Raw genomic sequence first — 18,625 nt, 5'->3', positions numbered from 1 at the left:
TTCCCACTGTGAAAGCTCAGCTGATTGTGGTTATCTTACTGGAATACATAAGGGAAGAGCCTGCATGAGACGGAAGAAACTTTGTAGGGACTAATTATGCCCCTAAGCAGACAGAAACACTCTAAAGGACTTGGAGATCCCAGTGATTCTAAAGTCAGGTACTTCAGAATCACATTTTTTAGCTGTGTTTCCTGCATAGTGATGGATGAACCCATCTGTTAAGTACATATTGCGTATCTAAATCTGTTAATATCTAGTCTAAAATCTATCTAGATAATAAAAGCTATTTCCTTTCTGTCTCTTGCAGGGTTTCATGAGTCTCAGTCCTGCAGGGCAGAATTGGTGTCATGCCTTTCCATGAATTCCTGGAACACTGAGCTCAGCAGCCCTTCCCTGGTGCTGAGGGCTAAGGAATGTCAGGGCATCCAGCAGCCTGAGATGCTCCCTGGATCCCCACAGTTTGGGAATGTTGTCCCAGGGACTGAACTTGAGCTCTTCAAGTCTTTTCTTCAGAAGGGATTAATTCAATTAACACAAGTAACAAACCAGCTCACAGCACTCTATAAATAGACTGGTGGGCTTTGACACAGCTCCTGGCTATGCCAAGAAATGGGACTAATAATAGCTGCTTAACAGCAGGGTTCAGGGGGCTGGAGAGAATAGGCAAAGAAAATGCCAGGATGGTTGAAACCTGCCATGAAAATCAGCTGGGGAAGTGTGGAATCCCAGAACCCCACAATGGTCTGGGTTGGAAGGAACCTTAAAGCTCATCCCATTCCCCCCCCCCCGCCATGGGCAGGGACACTTTCCTCTATCCCAAGTTGCTCCAAGCCTCATCCAGCCTGGCCTTGGACACTTCCAGGGATCCAGGGGCAGCCCCAGCTGCTCTGGGCACCCTGTGCCAGGGCCTCTGCACTCTCTGCAGGATCCCAACAGCCACGGAGGAAGCTGTGCTGGAGGGGATGGCTCAGAGTGGGGGGCACGGAGCCCATCACTGCCACACTGCCAGCTCCTGCTCCTGGGGACCGTTTGGAGGATAATGGAGCCAAGAGATGCTTTTTCCAGCTAAAGAGCAGCAATTCCCCTCAGGGCCAAGGTCAGGGCCCTGGCAGCACCCCCAGTCCAGCACCTCAGCCTCCTGCACTCCCCAGCCCCTTTCCCTCCCACCGCTCCCGCTGCCAGGAGAAATTCCCAGCTGGGCTTTTGTCACCGACGCACGCGCGTTTCTGCGGGAAGTTTCTATTCCTGTGAATAGTAATTTTTCAAGCAACTCCTCCCCCGCCTGCTCGCTTTCACAGGAGCCCTGACGAACGCCGCGGGCATGCCTGGAAGCTGCGGCTCACTCCTGCATGCCAGCCCCGGCCGGAGCCTCCGCCCTCCCATCCCATCCATCCCAGCGCCTGTCCTGCAGCTCCACGGCACGGAATTATCCCTATGGTGTCTTGTGAGGTCAAATCGAGCTGGGACCACTCCGTGTGCTGGGCTCCCGGTGCTCACCGTGAGCTCTGTGACAGGAAAGGGATAAAAAGAAGTGGGGAAGCCTGGCGGAGCAAAGCTTGTTGGAAAACCCCAAAACAGCAGCACCTCGTCTTGGGGGGCACTGAGACCTCCAAGAACATCCTGGCATGTCCCAGTTTCTCAGCCACAGTTCTTGCCAGGCCCAGCTGTGCAGAGGAGCCAGCAAATGGTTCCTGTCTTTGATTAAACCTGGAGCCAAGCCCCAGTTCTTCACCAGCTCTATTTGAACCCTCCTGATGGACCCCCCCCTGCTCAGGGTGGGCCTCCCAGTTTGGGACCAGGGTCTTAAGGGCACTTTGGATTTCCTGCTTCCATTAGAAGACACCACCTGCAGTACTTGCCTGGGGTCTCTATCCCACATAAGTTGTCATAGGAATATTAATTGCTGTGTTATAGGAATATTAATTGCTGAAGCAGGGCAGAAGTGGTGGCTGGGGACCTGCTCTCTGCTGGGGTCTCTGAGCATCGAACTCGATGCACTCACAAGGTGAGGCTGTTTTCCCAAAGCAGGTGAAGTCAGAGTGCTGTGACCTGGATCCAAGGACCATGGTGCTTTCTCCATCCCAGCAGCAGGACAGGGAAAGGTTGGAACCATCTGGATGGCTTCCTTCATCCAAGCCATGCTTATCAGCATCCGTGCCTTGGGGCACAGAGCTGAGAAATGAAAGGGAACAACTCAAACGGAGCACTGAGTTCTGCTGCACCGAGAGAGATATTTAGTGATCCCACTGCTGGCTCAGATGGGAATGGGCCCTTAGAGGCTGGAATTATCAAAAGCAGCTCTTGGGAATGAAAAAAAGCTGGACAAATTGCTGATTGCAGCTGCCTGGCTGGAAAATAAAGTGAGTGCTCCCAGGGCATGTAGCTCAGGGGGAATGAGCTCTGTGTGCGCTTGGGGACTGAAAGACCAAATTCCCCTTGCTGTTCCCAAACCGAGAGGCACTGGCAGCCAGAGTGGGGCTGGACAGGGGGTGGGATCAGAGGGAAATATCCTTGGGGTGATGTAGAAGTGCTTGCCACAGTGAGCAGCACTGTACTGCAAAGGCAAAGTGTCACTTAAACCCAGGACATTTTAACGAAGAGAAAATCACGAATATGTAAAGAGTCTGTTTTGCAAAGAAATAACCTTCAGGGTTTCCTCTGCTGCAACATCAAGAAATTCCACAGCTGCTACTGCGTGGGAGGGAGCCCAGGGAGCATTTTTCTCCTCTGCGTGAGGCTGATATTCAGGGCTGGCCACAGCTCCTGGCCAGGAAGGGCTGTGCTGAGCAGCACATGCTGCAGCCTCCCCGCCCCAGGTGCCCAGAGCTTCTCTCCACCTCCTTCCCAGCCAGCCAGAAATGTTACAGAATTCTTACAAATCCCTGTGCTTTCCAGAGGGGCTGAGACCTCAGTAGTCCTGTCCCAGAGGCTCCTGGCGCTGCTTGAAGCACTCTGCAAGGGGCAGAGGGGATGTGCCAAGAGTGGTTTGCTACTCCTGGAGGTATTTTCTACTCCTAATGAATGCAGTAAAAATGGGTATCTGCCAAGAAAGTAAAAATATTCCCGTTTTCAAGATCCAGGGCAAGTAAGGAAAAAGCAATGCAGACTGGTCTGAATGTTGGCAGACACCATCTCCCCCTGCCTGGCTCCTGTTTAACCCATTGGGACTCTTGGGAGGTTCCTGCCCTGGCTGTGGCTGCTGGGATGAGCCACAGCTCTGTGCCAGCTCCCACTGCTCCTCCTGTGACAGCCCAGCTCAGGGACACCCAAAATGTCCAGGGCCAGACTTGGGACAAGCAACTGGGGGCCTGTGTCCCTCCCCATGCCAGTCCCAGGACGGAGTGGGAGCACTGGGAAGCACCAGGTCGGTCTTCCTGGTGTCCTGTGTCAGACCAGAACTAAGAGCTCTGGGGAGCTCTGGGGAGCACTGAGGAGCACTGGGGAGCACTGAGGAGCAGCGGGGAGCTCTGGGGATCACTGGGGAGCTCTGGGAAGCTCTGGGGAGATCTGGGGATCACTGGAGAGCACTGGGGAGCTCTGGGGATCACTGAAGAGCTCTGGGAAGCTCTGGGGAGATCTGGGGTTCACTGGGGATCACTGGGGAGCACTGGGGATCACTGGGGAGCACTGGGGAGCACTGGGGATCAATGAGGAGCACTGGGGAGCACTGGGGATCACTGGGGAGCATTGGGGAGCTGTGTCCCTTCTTGTGCCCCATCCCAGGATGGTAAGGCGAGAACCAGGCTCTTCCAGAGTCCCATCCTAGGACGGAGCAGTGGGGCCCTGGTGTCTTGGTCTCCCCCCATTCTCCATCCAGGCCAGAGCCATGTCTCTCCTGTTGCCCCATCCCAGGCTGGAATGGGGAGAGCTGAGGAGCGCTGGGAGAGCTGAGGAGCGTTGGGCCCTCCCTGTGCCCCATCCCAGGGTGGAGAGGAGAGTTGTGTCCCTCGTGGGCAGGCATGGGGAGCACTGGGGAGCACCATGTCCCTCTGGAGCCCCTCCATCCGGGCTGGAGGAGGGGGTCCTGGAGAGCACTGGGAGCATCATGTCCTCCCGGTGCCTGTTCCAGGATGGAGTGGGGAGCAGTGGGGAGCTGTGCTCTTTCTTCTCTGTGCCCCATTCCATGATGGGGAGCACCGGGGAGCCGTGTCCCCTCCCGGTGCCTTGTCCAGGGTTGGTGCGGGGAGCGCTGGGGAGCATCCCGGTGCCCCGTCCGGGGCGGGGCCGGGATCCCGCTCTCTCCCAGGGCTCTGTCCCGGCCCGGCGGGCGGTGCGTTACGGGACGGGGCGCGGAGCGGTGCGGGGCGCTGAGGGGCGGTGCGGAGTGGTGAGCGGAGAGGCTGTGCCGGGTGTGGAGAGGCGGTGCGGGGCAACGGGCGGAGCGGTGCGGGACAGGGACAGGCGGTGCGGGGCGGGACAGGCGGTGCGGGTGGGCGGTGCAGGGCGGGACAGGCGGTGCGGGGCGCTGAGGGATGGGGACAGGCGGTGCGGGGCGGTGTGGGACGGGGATAGGCGGTGAGGGGGCGGGCGGTGCGGAGCGGTGAGAGACAGGCGGTGACGGGCGGTGAGGGCGGCGTGCGACAGGGACAGGCGGTGAGGGGCGGTGCGGGGCGGTGAGAGGCGGTGTGGGACGGGCGGTGCGGGGCGGTGAGAGGCGGTGTGGGACGGGCAGTGAGGGCGGCGTGCGACAGGGACAGGCGGTGAGGGGCGGTGCGGGACGGCCGGTGCGTGGGGCGCTGAGGGGCGGTGAGGGGCGGGCGGTGCGCCGGGGCGCTGAGGGGCGGTGTGGGACGGGCGGTGCGTGGAGCGGTGTGGGGGCGGTGGGGCGGTGTACGGCGGTGCGGTGAGGGGGCGGTGCGCGGCTGAGGGGCGGTGTGGGACGGGCGGTGCGGTGAGGGGCGGGCGGTGCGCGGGGCGCTGAGGGGCGGTGTGGGACGGGGGGGGGCGGTGAGGGGGTGTGGGACGGGCGGTGCGGTGAGGGGTGCGGGGCGGTGCGGCGGTGAGGGCGGTGCGTGAGGGGCGGTGTGGTGAGCGGGCGGTGCGCGGGGCGGCTGAGGGGCGGTGCGCGGGGCGGTGCGCGGGGCGGTGAGGGGCGGTGTGTGGGACGGGCGGTGCGCGGGGCGGTGAGGGGCGGTGTGGGACGGGCGGGCGTGTGCGGGTGCGGGCCGCGCTGAGGGGCGGTGTGGGACGGGCGGTGCGGTGAGGGCTGAGGGGCGGCGCGGGGCGGTGTGGGACGGGGGTGCGGGGGCGGTGAGGGGCGGTGTGGGACGGGCGGTGCGCGGGGGCGGTGAGGGGCGGTGAGGGCGGGCGGTGCGGGGGCGGTGAGGGCTGTGGGCGGGCGGTGCCGGGCGGTGAGGGGCGGTGTGGGACGGGCGGGAGGGGCGCGCGCGAGCGGTGTGGGAGATGGCGGCGGGCAGGCGCGCCCCGCGCACCGGGCTGCTGGAGCTGCGCGGCCCCAGCGGGCAGTGGCTCCGCGTCCTGCTCACCCTGGCCGAGGACGTGCTGGGGGTCAGCCCTGCAGACGGCCCCGGGCCCGGCCCCGAGGCCCCGGCGGCGCAGCTGAACGGCGGCGAGCCGGGCTCCGCCGCGCCCGAGGCGCTCGCCAACATCAGGCGCACCGTGCGCGTCGTCAAGCAGGACGTGGGGGGGCTCGGCATCAGCATCAAAGGTGAGGCCGGGCTCGGGGGTCCCGGGCGGCGGGGGGAGACGGGCATCGGCACCGGGACCTGTTGCTGCTGCCGTCCCGCGGCTCGCTCGGAGCGGACCCTGCGGGGAGCGGGGCTGGGGTCGGGATCCTCACAGCCCGCAGCCCCAGCTCAGGACGGGGAGGGGGTTACGTGGCAGTGACGGGACCCGAACCATTGCCAGCCTACGGAAAGAGCGATGATTTGGGGAGCGGAGTGACCGGCCAGTGCCTGCCCGCCGTGCCCCGGCCGGGATGAGGGACCCCAGCGTTTGTGAGCCGGAGGGGCACCCCTGTCCCCCGCACCCACGGGTGGGGTGCTGTGTCACGGGGCAGCTGGGGTGCAGGGGGGCACCCGGTTACACCAAAGTTGTCCTTTTGCAGCCAAAGGGAGGGCTGGGCCGGCGTGTCCTTGTCCCACCGTGTTCCTTAGTTGGGAAGTGCCTCTTTAAAACTGTCAGCACAACGAAGGGAGCGATGCAAAGCCCCTGGAGATCTGCCGGCGCTGGGTGCCGTGTTAAAGCAGCGCGCTCGGGTTTGGAGATGTGTGCTCCCGGGAAGCAGGCAGCGGGAAGCCTCCCTGTTCAGTGCTTGTTTTCCCTCCCGAGCTGTCCCTCTCCTTGGTGATTCGCCTGAACTTCAGGCTGGAAACTTCTTAGGGCAGGGATGGCGTTCCTGCCTTTCTGCCTGCCTTTGATTTTCACGCGGCTCCGAGCGTGTTGGGAGCTGTGAAAGCAGGATGAGAAGGGCAGCGGGGAGACAGGGACAGGGCTGTCACGGAGCGTGGCTATGAGAGGCGGCGGGCTCGGCCGCCCCGGGGGCACTGACGGGGCAGCTCTCGCCTCCTGACGTGGCTTCTCCTTCCAGCTCAGAGGGGACACAGACGCAGCCTCCGGCTCCATCTGGAAGCAGGGAGGTTTTGCAATGTGAATGTGCGGGTGCTGGAACTGGATCGACCCTGCTGGCCGTGTCTGCAGGGTGACCCAGCGTGCCAGCCCTTTTTTTGGGAAGCACAAACCCCCTTTCATAACTGCCCCTTGGCTGCCAAGTTATTGCTTGCTCTGTGGCTCTCCCAGGAAAGGAGAAACTTCCCTTGGTTCAGTTAAAACTTTACTTTTCCAGTGACGTATGTGGAAAAGAAGTAGTTGCCATCAAAACTGGGTAGTGGAAGGTGCTGTGGAGGGTGGGGCAGCCTTGGTAGGGCAGGGCATCACTCCTCACCGGGCTGCTGGCATGTCACTGTTCATGGGCCAGCCGTGTTTCACGCAGGGACACTGGGTGCCACCCGGGGGGTGAGTGTCCTGCCCTGCCACAGGACGTGGCTTGGGGCTGGCAGGACAGCGGGGAGCCGAGCGAGAGCCGGGCTGGCGGAGGTTCTTAGCTCTGGCAGGGCTCTCGGCACTGGCAGCCGGGCGAGGAGCAGCCCCCGCCGGGGCCTCTGACAGCTGATAACCGGAGCCCTCGCTGGCTTGGCAGCGGCTGAGCGAGGAAATGCCTGTGGCACCGGCTGGGAGCAGCCCGGTGCGGGCAGTGACAGCGGGCTGGGCTCAGCATCTCCCTCTGGGATGAGGATTATCTCTTGGAGACTCCTCGGGACAGGCTGTCCCGGGGTGCAGGGCACACTGGGCACTGCTGATCCCTGGCTGCCACGGGCAGTGGCTGCCATCCCTGAGCCCTGGCACAGAGGCAGCTCGGATCTCCCTGCGGGTTCAAGAGTCGATGTGCAAATTGATCTCCTGAAGCTGCCGGGAGTTTGAATAGCATTCTTTTAGTCAGGACAGCGGGGAGCAGCCGGTAAATAGGGCTGCTGTGTGGACAGGAACATGCAGCCAGATTGGTTCACCTCTCCCTGGCTCTTTGGCCTCTCCAAAAACATTCAGCTGTCTTATGTGTTGAGATCACGAAGTCCTTGGAGCCAGGATAGTTGCTCAGCACACATGATTAATAATGCAAATAACGATACACTTTCCTGCCAAAACTGATGGGGAGATGGCCAGGTTATGTGTTCGCTCTGTGAATAATCTGTGACCAATCTGAGTGGTTTTGGAGCAATCACTTCATCAGCTGTACAGCCTCATGGTACTTTGGCTGCTATGGCTGGTACAGGTGTCCTGTGGGTATCTGGGGGAGTGGGCAGTGGGCTGACCTGGCACAGTGCACTGAGTGCCAGCAGAAAGGCTCAGCCTTGCTGGGACCATCTGGTACCAGAGCATCCCCCTCCCCACCCGCTCCTCCAAGCGCTCCTACAGCCACAACTGCTCCCTGTCTCTTCTGTTTCAAGGTGGCCGAGAGAATAAAATGCCCATCTTGATCTCCAAGATCTTTAAGGGGCTGGCAGCAGACCAGACCGAGGCGCTGTACGTGGGGGATGCCATCCTCGCCGTCAATGGCACCGACCTGTCCGAGGCCACCCACGATGAGGCCGTGCAGGCCTTGAAGAAGACGGGCAAGGAAGTGATCTTGGAAGGTAGGAGACGAGGATGTGATGGGGGCACAAGGGTTGTCCTTCCTGTTCTGGGATGATACAGGGGTGGCATATCATCTGCAGCTGCATTTGCATACTCTTTCAAATGGAAAACAACATATGCAGAGTAATTTGTCTGCTCATCCGGAGAGCTGGAGGTAACTGCTGGGATCTCCCTGTCTCCTTCCGGAGTGTGTGCCAGTGCTCCATGCCCAGAGGCTCTGTCTCCCCGCTGTGGGACCTCAGGCAGGCAGCAGTGGGAGGTGTGGGACAGGTTTCTGCGATATGGGATTCTTTCCTTGCACAGCATCACCTCCACGTCTGCAGTTCCTGGGGCAAGAGAAAACATTTTCTGCTTCTCTCGTGGTTTTAATTTAAACCCACGTCCCTGGCTGGTGTAGCTTTATGCCAGTGGGGAGGGCCCACTGCTGCTGAGCACCTTGGGGTTTGCTGGATGGGTTTTGGGCAGGTGGAGGGTGAGGCAGGGCCTGCTCAGGAACCACCCATCCAGGGGATGCTGGCCACAGAGGGGATCCCTGGAAGCTGAGGCTACAGACATCCCAGGGATGCAGCCTTCACCACCCTGGAGCAGGCTGTTCCCTGAGAATGGGCTCCCTCTTAGTACCAGGCAGATGGTCCCTGGTGTCTCCCAGCCCTGATGGGGCTGCACACTGTAGGAGCCCCTCAAGCCCTACTTGAGGACTGGGTGAGGGTTGATGGGTTGGGAGCATGGGAGTCCTGAGGAAGAGACCCCATTCTTCTCTGGCTACCCTTCACCTCACATGTGTCCATGTTTGCCACCCTCTGCCAGCTTGGCCAGGCTGGCATGAGCATCCCAGATCTGTCCCTCAGGAAAGGAGCCTTCCCCTCCCCTCACTTCCAACCAGACCCTGGGGTCACCCTGCTTAACAGGGGGGTCTTGGCACCAGAGACCCTTCCCAGGTCCCAAAGGGAGGTTTGATTTGGGGGCAGTGCTCAGGGCTGTCCCTGAACAAAGCAGTTCTGTGTGCTGTGCTGCCAGCGACCACCGTGGCTCCAGCTTTCCTGTGCCTTCCCCAGATTGTCTCAGCTCCAGATTTTCATTTTTAGCTTTGCTCAGCCCTTTCTGCTGTGGGTTCCTCCTCTCCTGGGAGCCTAAGGACCACGGTTCAGCTGGAGGAATGTGCTGCTCTGCACAGCTGCTGGGAGCAGATAGGCTTGGTGGTGGGGTGGTTTTGTTGTTTTTTTCTGACCAAAGAAAAATACAAGAGCTTCTTTCTTTGTGAGTCTGTGAAATTCCTGCCGGGAGCTGCTGCTCTTGGACCACCCTCCCCCATTATTTTCTGTTCATCCTTTGGTGTGGGTTTCCCTTCTGCCAGAGCTCCTGCCAGAGGTGGAGAGGAGCTGCCCTTTCTGGAGAGAACAATTTCTCTCCCTGCATCCCTCTTCCTCCTCCATCCCCTGAGATCCAGGTCCCCCTCCTGGGAGGCAGTTGCAGGCAGGGCCTTTGCTGTAGCTTGCTGAGCTCAGGTATGACCTGCTGGGCTTCTCAGTTAATTAAAACTCCCAGCAGGTCCCCTTGGGAGGAGACTGGGGCTGGGCTGGCTCTCCACTACAGCACTCTGGAGCTCTGGGATGAGTTTGTATCTGATGTTGTTGGGGTCCAGTCAAAGCAGGGAAGGGATCCCTGCTGCTCATCTGACCACTGATGTCACTGATAAACGTGGTCCATCTCCATCCCCTCCCTATTTTTGGGTTTGCTGGCACAGTGCAGCTCTGCCATGGGGGTGGTGGGGCTGGCACTGTGCCATGCTCAGGCTGGCACTGCCCTGTGGAGGTGGTGGCCCTGCCTTGTACCTGCCACCCCTGTGGCTCTCCAGGAGCTGCCTTCCAAACCCCCTGCCCCAGGGAGAGGTGGCAGGGCTGAGGGGCAGGGGGTGGCCTTTAAGTGCCTGAAGGCTGTTAAATTTGGATGTTCTCTGCTGCCTTCTCCTGCTTGCAGAAGGCAGAGCTTTAAAAAGAGCACCTTAACATTACTTAGACACTTTCTGCTCCCCACATGCTGCCAGGTGTGACTCCAGCTTTCCTTATGGTGCTCTGAGTGCTAAACCAGAGTATTTGGCACAGCCAGGGTCTGTTCACTCCTTGCTGCTCCTGGCTGCAGTCATTCCTGGGGTTTGGAGTTTTTAGGGTGGTTGGCAGCAGCTAACAAAACTGGGAGAGCTGGCACCTCCTCAGAGGGCAGTGAGCTGGGCTGAGACTCCCCGAAGTGGCAGAGCTGGGAGGTGATGCGTTTTAATGTGAGCATCAGCAGTGGCTCCACGTGCCACATTTCACCCTGGGCTGCTCAGCTTGGCCTCAGGCTCCTGGGTGTCATTGCTGCCCAGGCGTGAGGACATGCAGATACCTCTCCCTGTGTCCTGCCAAGATTTTTTTTGAATGTGCCAAACGACTCTCTTGGTATTTACAGGAGGAGTTGGACTGTATTTATATTACATTGTTATTTCAGGGAGAGTCGCTCTCCCTTGCCTTATTTTTCCCTTGTTGTTTTTTTTCCTTATTTTCATTGCTTGGAATCCAGAGACTCTCCATGGCAGGGGGAGGGCTGGCAAACATCCTTCCAGCTGCCCTGGGAAGGGTTCTGGGGTCAGGAGGGGTTTTCCTGGTGAGGCTCCTGTGCTGTATTGTCATGGGGGAAGAACTGGGAGTGGTGGGGAGGAGGAGTTGGGGCAGCTGTGGAGACCTCACATCCATAATTTACTTGCCATAGGGGGGTGCTCCTGGGGCTGTCTCTGCTCTTTAGGACTTGCTTGGCCAAGTAATTGCTTGGAAGTTTGAAATTCAGAAAAATGGGTGCTGGGAGTGAGTGGGGCTGGGGATTCTCCAGAGTGCTGGTTGCCATATTTGTGGGAAGGAAGGCTTTGGATCTGCCCTGGGGGTGATGCCAGGAGGTGATGGGGCACATCTGCCACCTCCACACCTCGCTGCTCTGAAGCTTTGCTTTCCCTGGGGAGTTTCCTGGGTTTGTTTCTCCTCCCTGGAAACACGGAGGGCTGTCCCATGATCTCCCTGCTGACAGTGCAGCACAGGGGAGTGTTTAGCAAAGGGCTGGGGCATGGAATGTGGCACTGAGTGCTGGGACAGGATCCTGGGGCAGGAGGGACAGCAGTGGTGCCTCACCCTGCAGTATCCCATGGTATCTTCCTCCCTGGGGTAGAAGGACTTGAGCTGAGGCAGCTGGGACAGGAGCTGCTGTCGTTTATGCTTGGAGCCAGGGGCAGGGCATGGTCCCAGGGGTGCTCAGCACTGTGCTGGCCCTTCTGGAAACACATCAGAGCATTGGGTTGGAGCTGGCAGGTCATTTCAGGGTGTCTCTTTGGGGGTGTGTGTTTGCTCAGCCCCCCAGTTTAACATGCCAATTTTGCCTCATTAATCCTGAGACAGAGAGGGACCAGCTGGAGGTGGGATTAGCATCTCTGTAGGGCCAGCACTCAGTCTCCAGGAGCTCTCTGGAAGATTTCCTGATGTGATGCCCTTGCTGAGCTGTGTAGATGCTGCTGGGAAGATTATGGCAGGAGAAACAGCAGCACCATCCTACTCCTGACCAGAAATGGAGTCTGGAACCTCTTCTTTGAATCCACGCTGTGATCTCCAGGCTGAAGCAGAGTGTGCTGGTGCCCCAAGCAGTGAGAGGGTGTTCTTGAACCTGCTCTGGGTCTCCATGTCTCTTTTCCTGCCTGGAGGAAGCATTGTGGCTCCTCAGTGAAGCCCTGTGGGGTCAGGCTTGGCTCTGAGCAGTGAGGATGCGTGGGGCAGGTTGTGCTGACTCAGGATCCAGGGTGCCAGGAGTGGTTGGTTTGTGATTGTTCTCCATCCTTGTGAGGAATGGGCTGATGGGAAGGGAGAATTTCTACCCAAGAAGTCAAACCAAGGAATTTTGATAGTTTTGCTCCTTTCTGGCATGCTGGGGAGAAAAAAAAAATCTGAAACACAGAGGCAGACCCAGGGCCTTTGGTTAAGTCCCTGGTGCAGCTCACTGCAGGGTTCAGGACACATGGGATGCTCCAGTGATTGGGAGCCCCTGTGCCACCACCTGGCCCCTGCAGAGGCACTGGCCTGGCACGGGATGGGTGGCTGCACACACAGAGACTTTTGCTCTTCCCTATAACCCTGAAATTAAGTCTACCTTGGTGCAAAGCCCTGAGCAGTTAAAGGTCCTATTTGTCCCCTGTCCTCTGTTCTGGAGAGGATCAGTGGGACTGGCTCCCTCCCTGGAGAGCCCACATGGCTTTGGAGGCCACGTGGATTAGCCCAGCAGCCCCCCAGGCCTGTGTGCCTGCTGTAGGTGACTTTAAGTCAACAGCAGCCAGGCAGTGTTGCTGCCCAGGGGTTTTTGGAGGGTGCAGGCTGCCAGGGAGCAGGCAGGAACCCCAGCTCTGCAAGGTGGTAATTAAACAGAAAAAACAGTTCAAGAATTACAGTTACCACTAGCAGAGGTGATGCATGATATGGTCTGAGTTGTTTGCTTTAATGAGATGGAGGTAATTAATTAATGCATTCAATACCCACTGCAGTGAAGGGACTGGCAGAAGGATGGCTGGGGAAGTTGCAGGCCGTGTCTGTTTCCAGATAAATTGTCCAGAGAAATGACACCTGCTGTGAAGCCGGTGCTGGGGTCACTGGAGGGGACAGCAGCTCCCATGGGATGGTGACCGGCCTTGTCACAGCCTCCAGCACCTCCCAGCTCCCCGTGCTGGCTCCGGACGCCCCGTGCTTTGTGACCAGTCTGAAAGCCTCCTTAAAGCCACGTAGCTGAGACATCAGACCCTGCCTGTTGCCTCATTCTCCGTGCCCTGTCCCGCATGGGCACTGCTGCTGTCCTCCGCGGCTCCCTCGGGACGTGACCCCGCCGCCGCCCCGCTAATGCCGGTGACGTCCCCCGCGTGCCCGGGGAGCCAGGGGCTGGCGCAGGGACGCCGCTCGGGTTTCAGCGGCTCAATGGCATCTTTCTGAACTCCAATTAGTTCCCAGGCACCGGCATAATGGCAGGTCCCCGCTGCCAAGATTAATGGCTCGGGTCAGATCCAGCGCGGCTCGGATGCCTGCGGGAACGTGGCTATTTTTGTAACGGGAGGCGCGGGGCACGAGGCTGGTGGCTCCCCGCCGCCGCCTTGGCCCCGGGGCCAGCGCGGGGTGACCCGGCCCACGTGGCACAGCACCGTGGCCATTTATAGCCGTGTCCCGCGGAGCACCCACGGGGGTCCGGCTCCACGCAGCTCCTGCCGGCCCATCGGGATTTAGGGGTTTTAGGGAGCTCATGGGATAGGAATGAAAGGGGAGAGCACAGAATAGGCCGAGTTGGAAGGGACCCACCAGGATCATCCAGTCCAAGCCCTGGCCCTGCGCAGACATCCCAACAATCTCACCCCGTGCATCCCTGAGAGCGTTGTTCAAACACTCCTGGAGCTCTGGCAGTCTTGGAGCCGTGACCCTGGGGGCAGATGGGTGGGAGATATCCCCTCTTGTGGCCAGGTGAAGTTTGGGAGTGGGTGCATGCAGACTCTTTCCTGGTGGGAAAAGGGCTCCTTTCTGGCAGCACATCAGGCTGCTGTGGCCTGGCTGCAGCGATGGAGCTGCGCCCATCCAGCCACCTACGAGGGTTGGCTGCAAAGCCAAGCTCGTGTCCCCCATCCTGCCACCCACTCTGCTGGCTTGGACCCGGTGTGGAACCAGCCAGGATGGCTGGGGATGTGGCTGCAGGCACGTGTCTGTTCCGTGGTGTTTTCCTAAGGGCCTCCAAAGGGAAACCCTTCCCTGGAGTAACTAGCTGGTCCCTTGCTGCCCCAGGGCAGGACCAGGACTGGCATCCTGCCTGCTCAACTGGAGTTTTTCAGCCAGCAATGCCAAACTCATTTTCAGGAGGTGGCTGTGGGGCCCCATCAATTTGTGGTGCCTTTTATCTCCCCCTTTCCCCAAACCTCTGGAGCTGACTGCCATCCCAGCAAGGCTCTGAGGGCTCTGGCTCTGGAGCCAGGCTCAGTGGGGACTGATTTCTTGTCCCTGGTTTGAGGCTCACGGGGCAGGGCTGTGCAAGCAGAGAGCACGCTCTCCAGGGCTTTTCCTGGGGCCAGGCCAGGGTATTTGAGCACTGTTCCTCAGCTGGCAGCGGGACTGGCTGTACCAGCACAGTTTGGACTGTGTAATTTTGGCCTGGGACTCTTTCCCATTCCCCACCCCTGGCTGTGTGTGCTGCCCCAGGGAACTGCTCAGGCCTGGATCTGTGAACCGATCTGGGTTAAAGGCAAGGAAAAAGGGGGAAAAGGCCATTTCTATCCCTCTTGCAGAGCTCCCCAGGCTGCATTGGTGGGGCTGAGGTACTGTGAGGGTTCCAGGTGTCATGTGAGGGTGCTGAGGCACTGGCACAGGGTGCCCAGAGAAGCTGTGGCTGCCCCTGGATCCCTGGAAGTGTCCAAGGACAGGGACAGGGCTTGGAGCACCCTGGGACAGTGGAAAGTGTCCTTGTCCATGGCAGGGGATGTATTGAGATGGGCTTCAAGTCCCCTTCCAACCCAGACTATTCTGTGGTTCTATGATAAGCAATGTTCTTCTGTTCCTAAAGCAATTGCTCTTATCACTGAGGCCACAACCTCCCGGAATTGTCTCTACCAGCAGGACCCTTACCATTCCTGGGGCTGGTGTACAAATCCTCCATCCTCCCTAGAGCCACACAATGCTCCATCCCCCTGCACCATGCAGGAAAGCCCCACTGACATCTGCACACATCTTCCCTTTATGGCCTACAAGCTCTGACATGAATGTGCCAGCGTGAAGGTCCCTTTAATGCTGCTTGAAATCCCCAGTAAATGCAATGAAGGGGTTGGAATGGGGTAATCTTTGAAGTTCCTTCCAACCCAAACCATTCTGTGATTCTGTGTCACTCCCTGTGTGACCTTGCCCACCAGTGCCACCTCCAGCAGCATGGGTGGCAGCTCTGGGGAGCTAATGGAGGGTCAGCAGCTCTGGTGCAGGGAGAGTGTGGGGGTTTCAGCAGGGGCCTGTGCCGTGTCCTCAGCGGTGCTGCCTCTCTTCCAGTGAAGTACATGAAGGAGATCTCGCCCTACTTCAAGAACTCCTCGGCGGGGGCGACAGTCAGCTGGGACCCCTCTCCTGCTGCCCAGCAGAAGCGATCATCCCCGCTGCTGCCCCCTCGGGAGCTCCGGGAGAGCCGCAGCGTCCCTCTGAAGATGTGCTACGTGTCCCGCAAGTGCCTCCCCACCGACCCGGAGCACAGGTCAGCGCCGGGGCGGGCCATGTCACCGCGGTGCCCGGGGAGCCGAGGGCGGGCAGGGACTCACCGGGGCCGTGTCCCTGCAGGTACCTGGAGGTGTGCTCGGCCGACGGGCGCGTCGCCCTCTTCCTGCGGGCCAAGGATGAGGCCACGGCGCAGTCGTGGCTCGGCGCCATCCAGGCCAACGCGGCCGCGCTGCTGCCGCGGGTGAAGGAGGAGCTGCGGGCACAGCTGGCGGGGGCTGGCACGGTGGCCGGACGGGACGTCAAGCACGTGGGCTGGCTGACCGAGCAGGTACCCTCCAGTCCCCCGCCACTCCGTGCCACCATGCTGCGGTGGCCCTGACCCAGTCCCTTTGCAGCTCCCCAGCGCCGGCACCAGGAACCTGCTGGCCGTGCTCACAGAGAAGGAGCTGCTGCTGTACGGGAGCCTGCCGCAGAGCCGGGACGCGCTGGGCAAGCCCACGCACAGCTACCCCCTCATCGCCACCAGGTGGGGTGCCCTCCTGCTCTGCTCAAGGATAGGGTGGTGGCAGTCCCCGGGGGCAGTGCTAGGGTCTGGGAGTCAGGGCAGAACCCAGGGCTGGTGTCAGACCCCCAAAGTGCTGACTGTCCAGGGGTTGGTGGCAGAGTCCGGGGGTGGTGTCAGGGCAGTGGGCACAGTGGTGGTGGCAGAGTCCAGGGGTGGTGTCAGGGCAATGGGCACAGTGGTACGAGTTGCGGGGATGGGGCGGGGGTTTCGGGCGGGTTTCGGGCGGGTGTCGGGGCGGGTTTTGAGGGGAGGGATTCGGGGGCAGGGTTTGGGCGGGGTTTCAGGGTGTAGGGCGTGGGCTCGGGGCGGGGTTCGGGCGGGGTTTTGGGGCGGGGGCGGCGGGGGCGGCTCCAGCGCGGGCGCTGCGGGGCCTCATCCGCGGGGCTGCAGCGCCCCCTGGCGGCCCCGCTGCGCGGCCGCCGCCGAGCGGAGCGGGGTGAGGCGGTGGGGCCGTGCGGGATGCGGGGCAATGCTGGGGCTGTGCTGAGACCGTGCGGGATGCGGGGCAATGCTGGGACCATACAGGATGCAGGGCAGTGCTGGGACCGTGCGGGATGCGGGGCAGTGTTGGGGCTGTGCTGTGTGGGATGCTTTGCTGGGGCTGTACGGGATGCGAAGCGGGGCTTGAGCCGTGTGAGGAGCGATGCAGAGGTGCGGTGCTGAGGCGGTGCGGTGCTGATGGGCAGTGCTGGGATGTTCGGTGCGTGGTGCCGGGGCAGTGCAGGGTGCGGTGCTGTGTTGGCGCTGGGATGTTGCGGTGCAGGGGTGCAGCGCTGGGGCAGTCCAGCACTGCGTGGTGCGGGTGAGCTGCAGGGTGCGGTGCTGGTTCGGTGCTGTGGCGGTGCCGGAGCCCTGCGGGGCGCGGTGCTGAGCGCTGGCCGTGCCGCAGGCTGGTGCACTCGGGGCCGGCCAAGGGCTCGGCGCTGTACGAGGCCGAGCGCTCCTTCGCGCTGCGCGCCGGCGGCCGCCTGGGCGTGCAGACCCATCTCTTCAGCCTGGAGAGCCCCCGAGAGCTCGCCCTGTGGACGCGCCTGCTGGTGGACGGCACCCACGGCGCCGCCGAGCTGGCCCAGGAGGTCTCGGCAGGTCAGCGGGGGCCCGGGGGGGGCCGGGGGGTGCGGCGGGACCCCCGGCTCACCCTTGTCCCGTCCCTGTCCCCAGCGTGCATGTGGAAGGGGCAGGACTGCACCCTGACCGTCCACATCGACAAGGGCTTCACCATCTCCACCAGCGAGCCCGGGCTCAGCAGGACCATCCTGCTGCAGCAGCCCTTCGAGAAGCTGCAGATGTCCTCGGATGATGGCACCAAGATGCTGTACCTGGACTTTGGTGGACCAGAGGGAGAGATTGTGAGTTGGCTTTGCCTTCAGCAGCCCCACCCGCAGAGCACCCACCCTGTTCATGGCACCCATCCTGCCTGGCATAGGGGTGACCCATGGCCCTGTCTGCCCACCCCAGCCAGGGTGCACAGCCCTTCCCAGGGCCCCAGTAAAGCTGTGGTGGGTCTGGGGAGCTCGGGGTGGTACCTGCCTGAAAGCTAGCTGCTGCAGGAACAGTCCTCTCCATTACAAACATCCCTCCTTTCCTTTTTTGCAGCAATTGGACCTTCACTCCTGCCCCAAGACCATCGTCTTCATCATCCACTCCTTCCTGTCGGCCAAGGTGACCCGGCTGGGGCTGCTGGCGTGACGAGGGAGCAGCCCAAGCCCCTGGCCCATCTATGCACCTCCCTCCTGGCCAAACCCAGCCCCAAGGCATCCCAAGGAGACTGCAGCCCCCACGGGATCAGTCACCCCACCAAGGAAAAGCACCATCCAGCCAGGAAAAACCCCTCTCGGGGCTTTTGGGGGCAGCTGTGGGGTGAAACCCCCCTTGGATGGCAGCCCCAGGACTTCTCCGGTGCCTTCCTCCCCTCCTTCCTTGGTGGCTGGAGAAAGCCATTGGGAGCCCACCAGTGGACAGGTGGCCATCACCCCAGTGCCTTGAGAGATGATATTTTCTGTACAAAGAACCCATTTGTATCCATGTTTTATATTTATATTGTCCACTTCCAAACGCTGATGTGGCAGCTCTTCCACACCTGGGTTGGACCCCTGGAGAGTCCCCAGGTCCTGCAGCACAAGGACCCCTGTGTCTTTTTCCCAAGGGCTGGAGGCCAAACCAGCTCTGAAGTGCTTAAGGGACAGGAACTGCAAGATCAGCTGTATTTGCCAAATTTTTCCATATTGTATGGAATGATAGGAACCACTTTTCTCTGTTGGAGTTGGACGGTTCGTTTGGTTTTGTGCACTCTGGGGTCACTTTATTTCTTGGTTTGGGGGGGGAGGGTTGTCAGGTGGCTGCTGCGGAATGACTTCTTTTATGAACCAAAAGATTCTGCATGGAAATGCCTTTTCTGCGGGGGTTTAATAAACTTTGTAGATCACAACCAGCAGGAACCAAGATCTGTCTCCTGGTTTCACTTGGAGAAGTTGAAAATCAGTTTGTGGGTGGCGCCTGGGCTGAGCCTTGGGGTGTGTTTCACCAGGGGAAGGAAGGGATTTGCCTGGTGGTGCTGGGGACACTGTGAGAGGTTCAGGTGGGGACAGAACATCTTTAAGGTGCCCAACACTGTGCTGGGAGTGGCAGAGAAGGATATGCTGATGCCAGCACCAGCTTTGGTGATACCAGGTGGGTTTGG

The 18,625-nt window shown here is 60.4% G+C and overlaps 1 protein-coding gene across 1 annotated transcript; it reads left to right on the top strand.

Annotated features, from left to right (window-relative positions):
* The first annotated feature begins 5,384 nt into the window (after positions 1-5,384).
* On the top strand, positions 5,385-18,389 carry SNTA1 (syntrophin alpha 1). Its single transcript, XM_030963190.1, has 8 exons — positions 5,385-5,668; positions 7,965-8,150; positions 15,219-15,417; positions 15,501-15,708; positions 15,776-15,906; positions 16,835-17,031; positions 17,107-17,294; positions 17,542-18,389. The coding sequence occupies exons 1-8, from the start codon at positions 5,404-5,406 to the stop codon at positions 17,632-17,634; spliced, it is 1,467 nt and encodes a 488-aa protein (XP_030819050.1). The 5' UTR covers positions 5,385-5,403; the 3' UTR covers positions 17,635-18,389.
* The last annotated feature ends 236 nt before the right edge of the window (positions 18,390-18,625 follow it).

Source organism: Camarhynchus parvulus, chromosome 20 (genome assembly GCF_901933205.1).
Source record: "Camarhynchus parvulus chromosome 20, STF_HiC, whole genome shotgun sequence".
NCBI classification, from domain to species: Eukaryota; Metazoa; Chordata; class Aves; order Passeriformes; family Thraupidae; genus Camarhynchus; species Camarhynchus parvulus.
Note: the sequence above shows the minus strand (reverse complement) of the source record. Positions and strands in the feature narration are given on the sequence as shown.

Coding starts and splice junctions, on each gene's coding strand:
- SNTA1 (XM_030963190.1), top strand. CDS start 5,404: ATGGCGGCGGGCAGGCGCGCCCCGCGCACCGGGCTGCTGGAGCTGCGC. Junction 15,418..15,500: donor CCCACCGACCCGGAGCACAG/GTCAGCGCCGGG, acceptor GTGTCCCTGCAG/GTACCTGGAGGTGTGCTCGG. Junction 15,709..15,775: donor TGGGCTGGCTGACCGAGCAG/GTACCCTCCAGT, acceptor GTCCCTTTGCAG/CTCCCCAGCGCCGGCACCAG.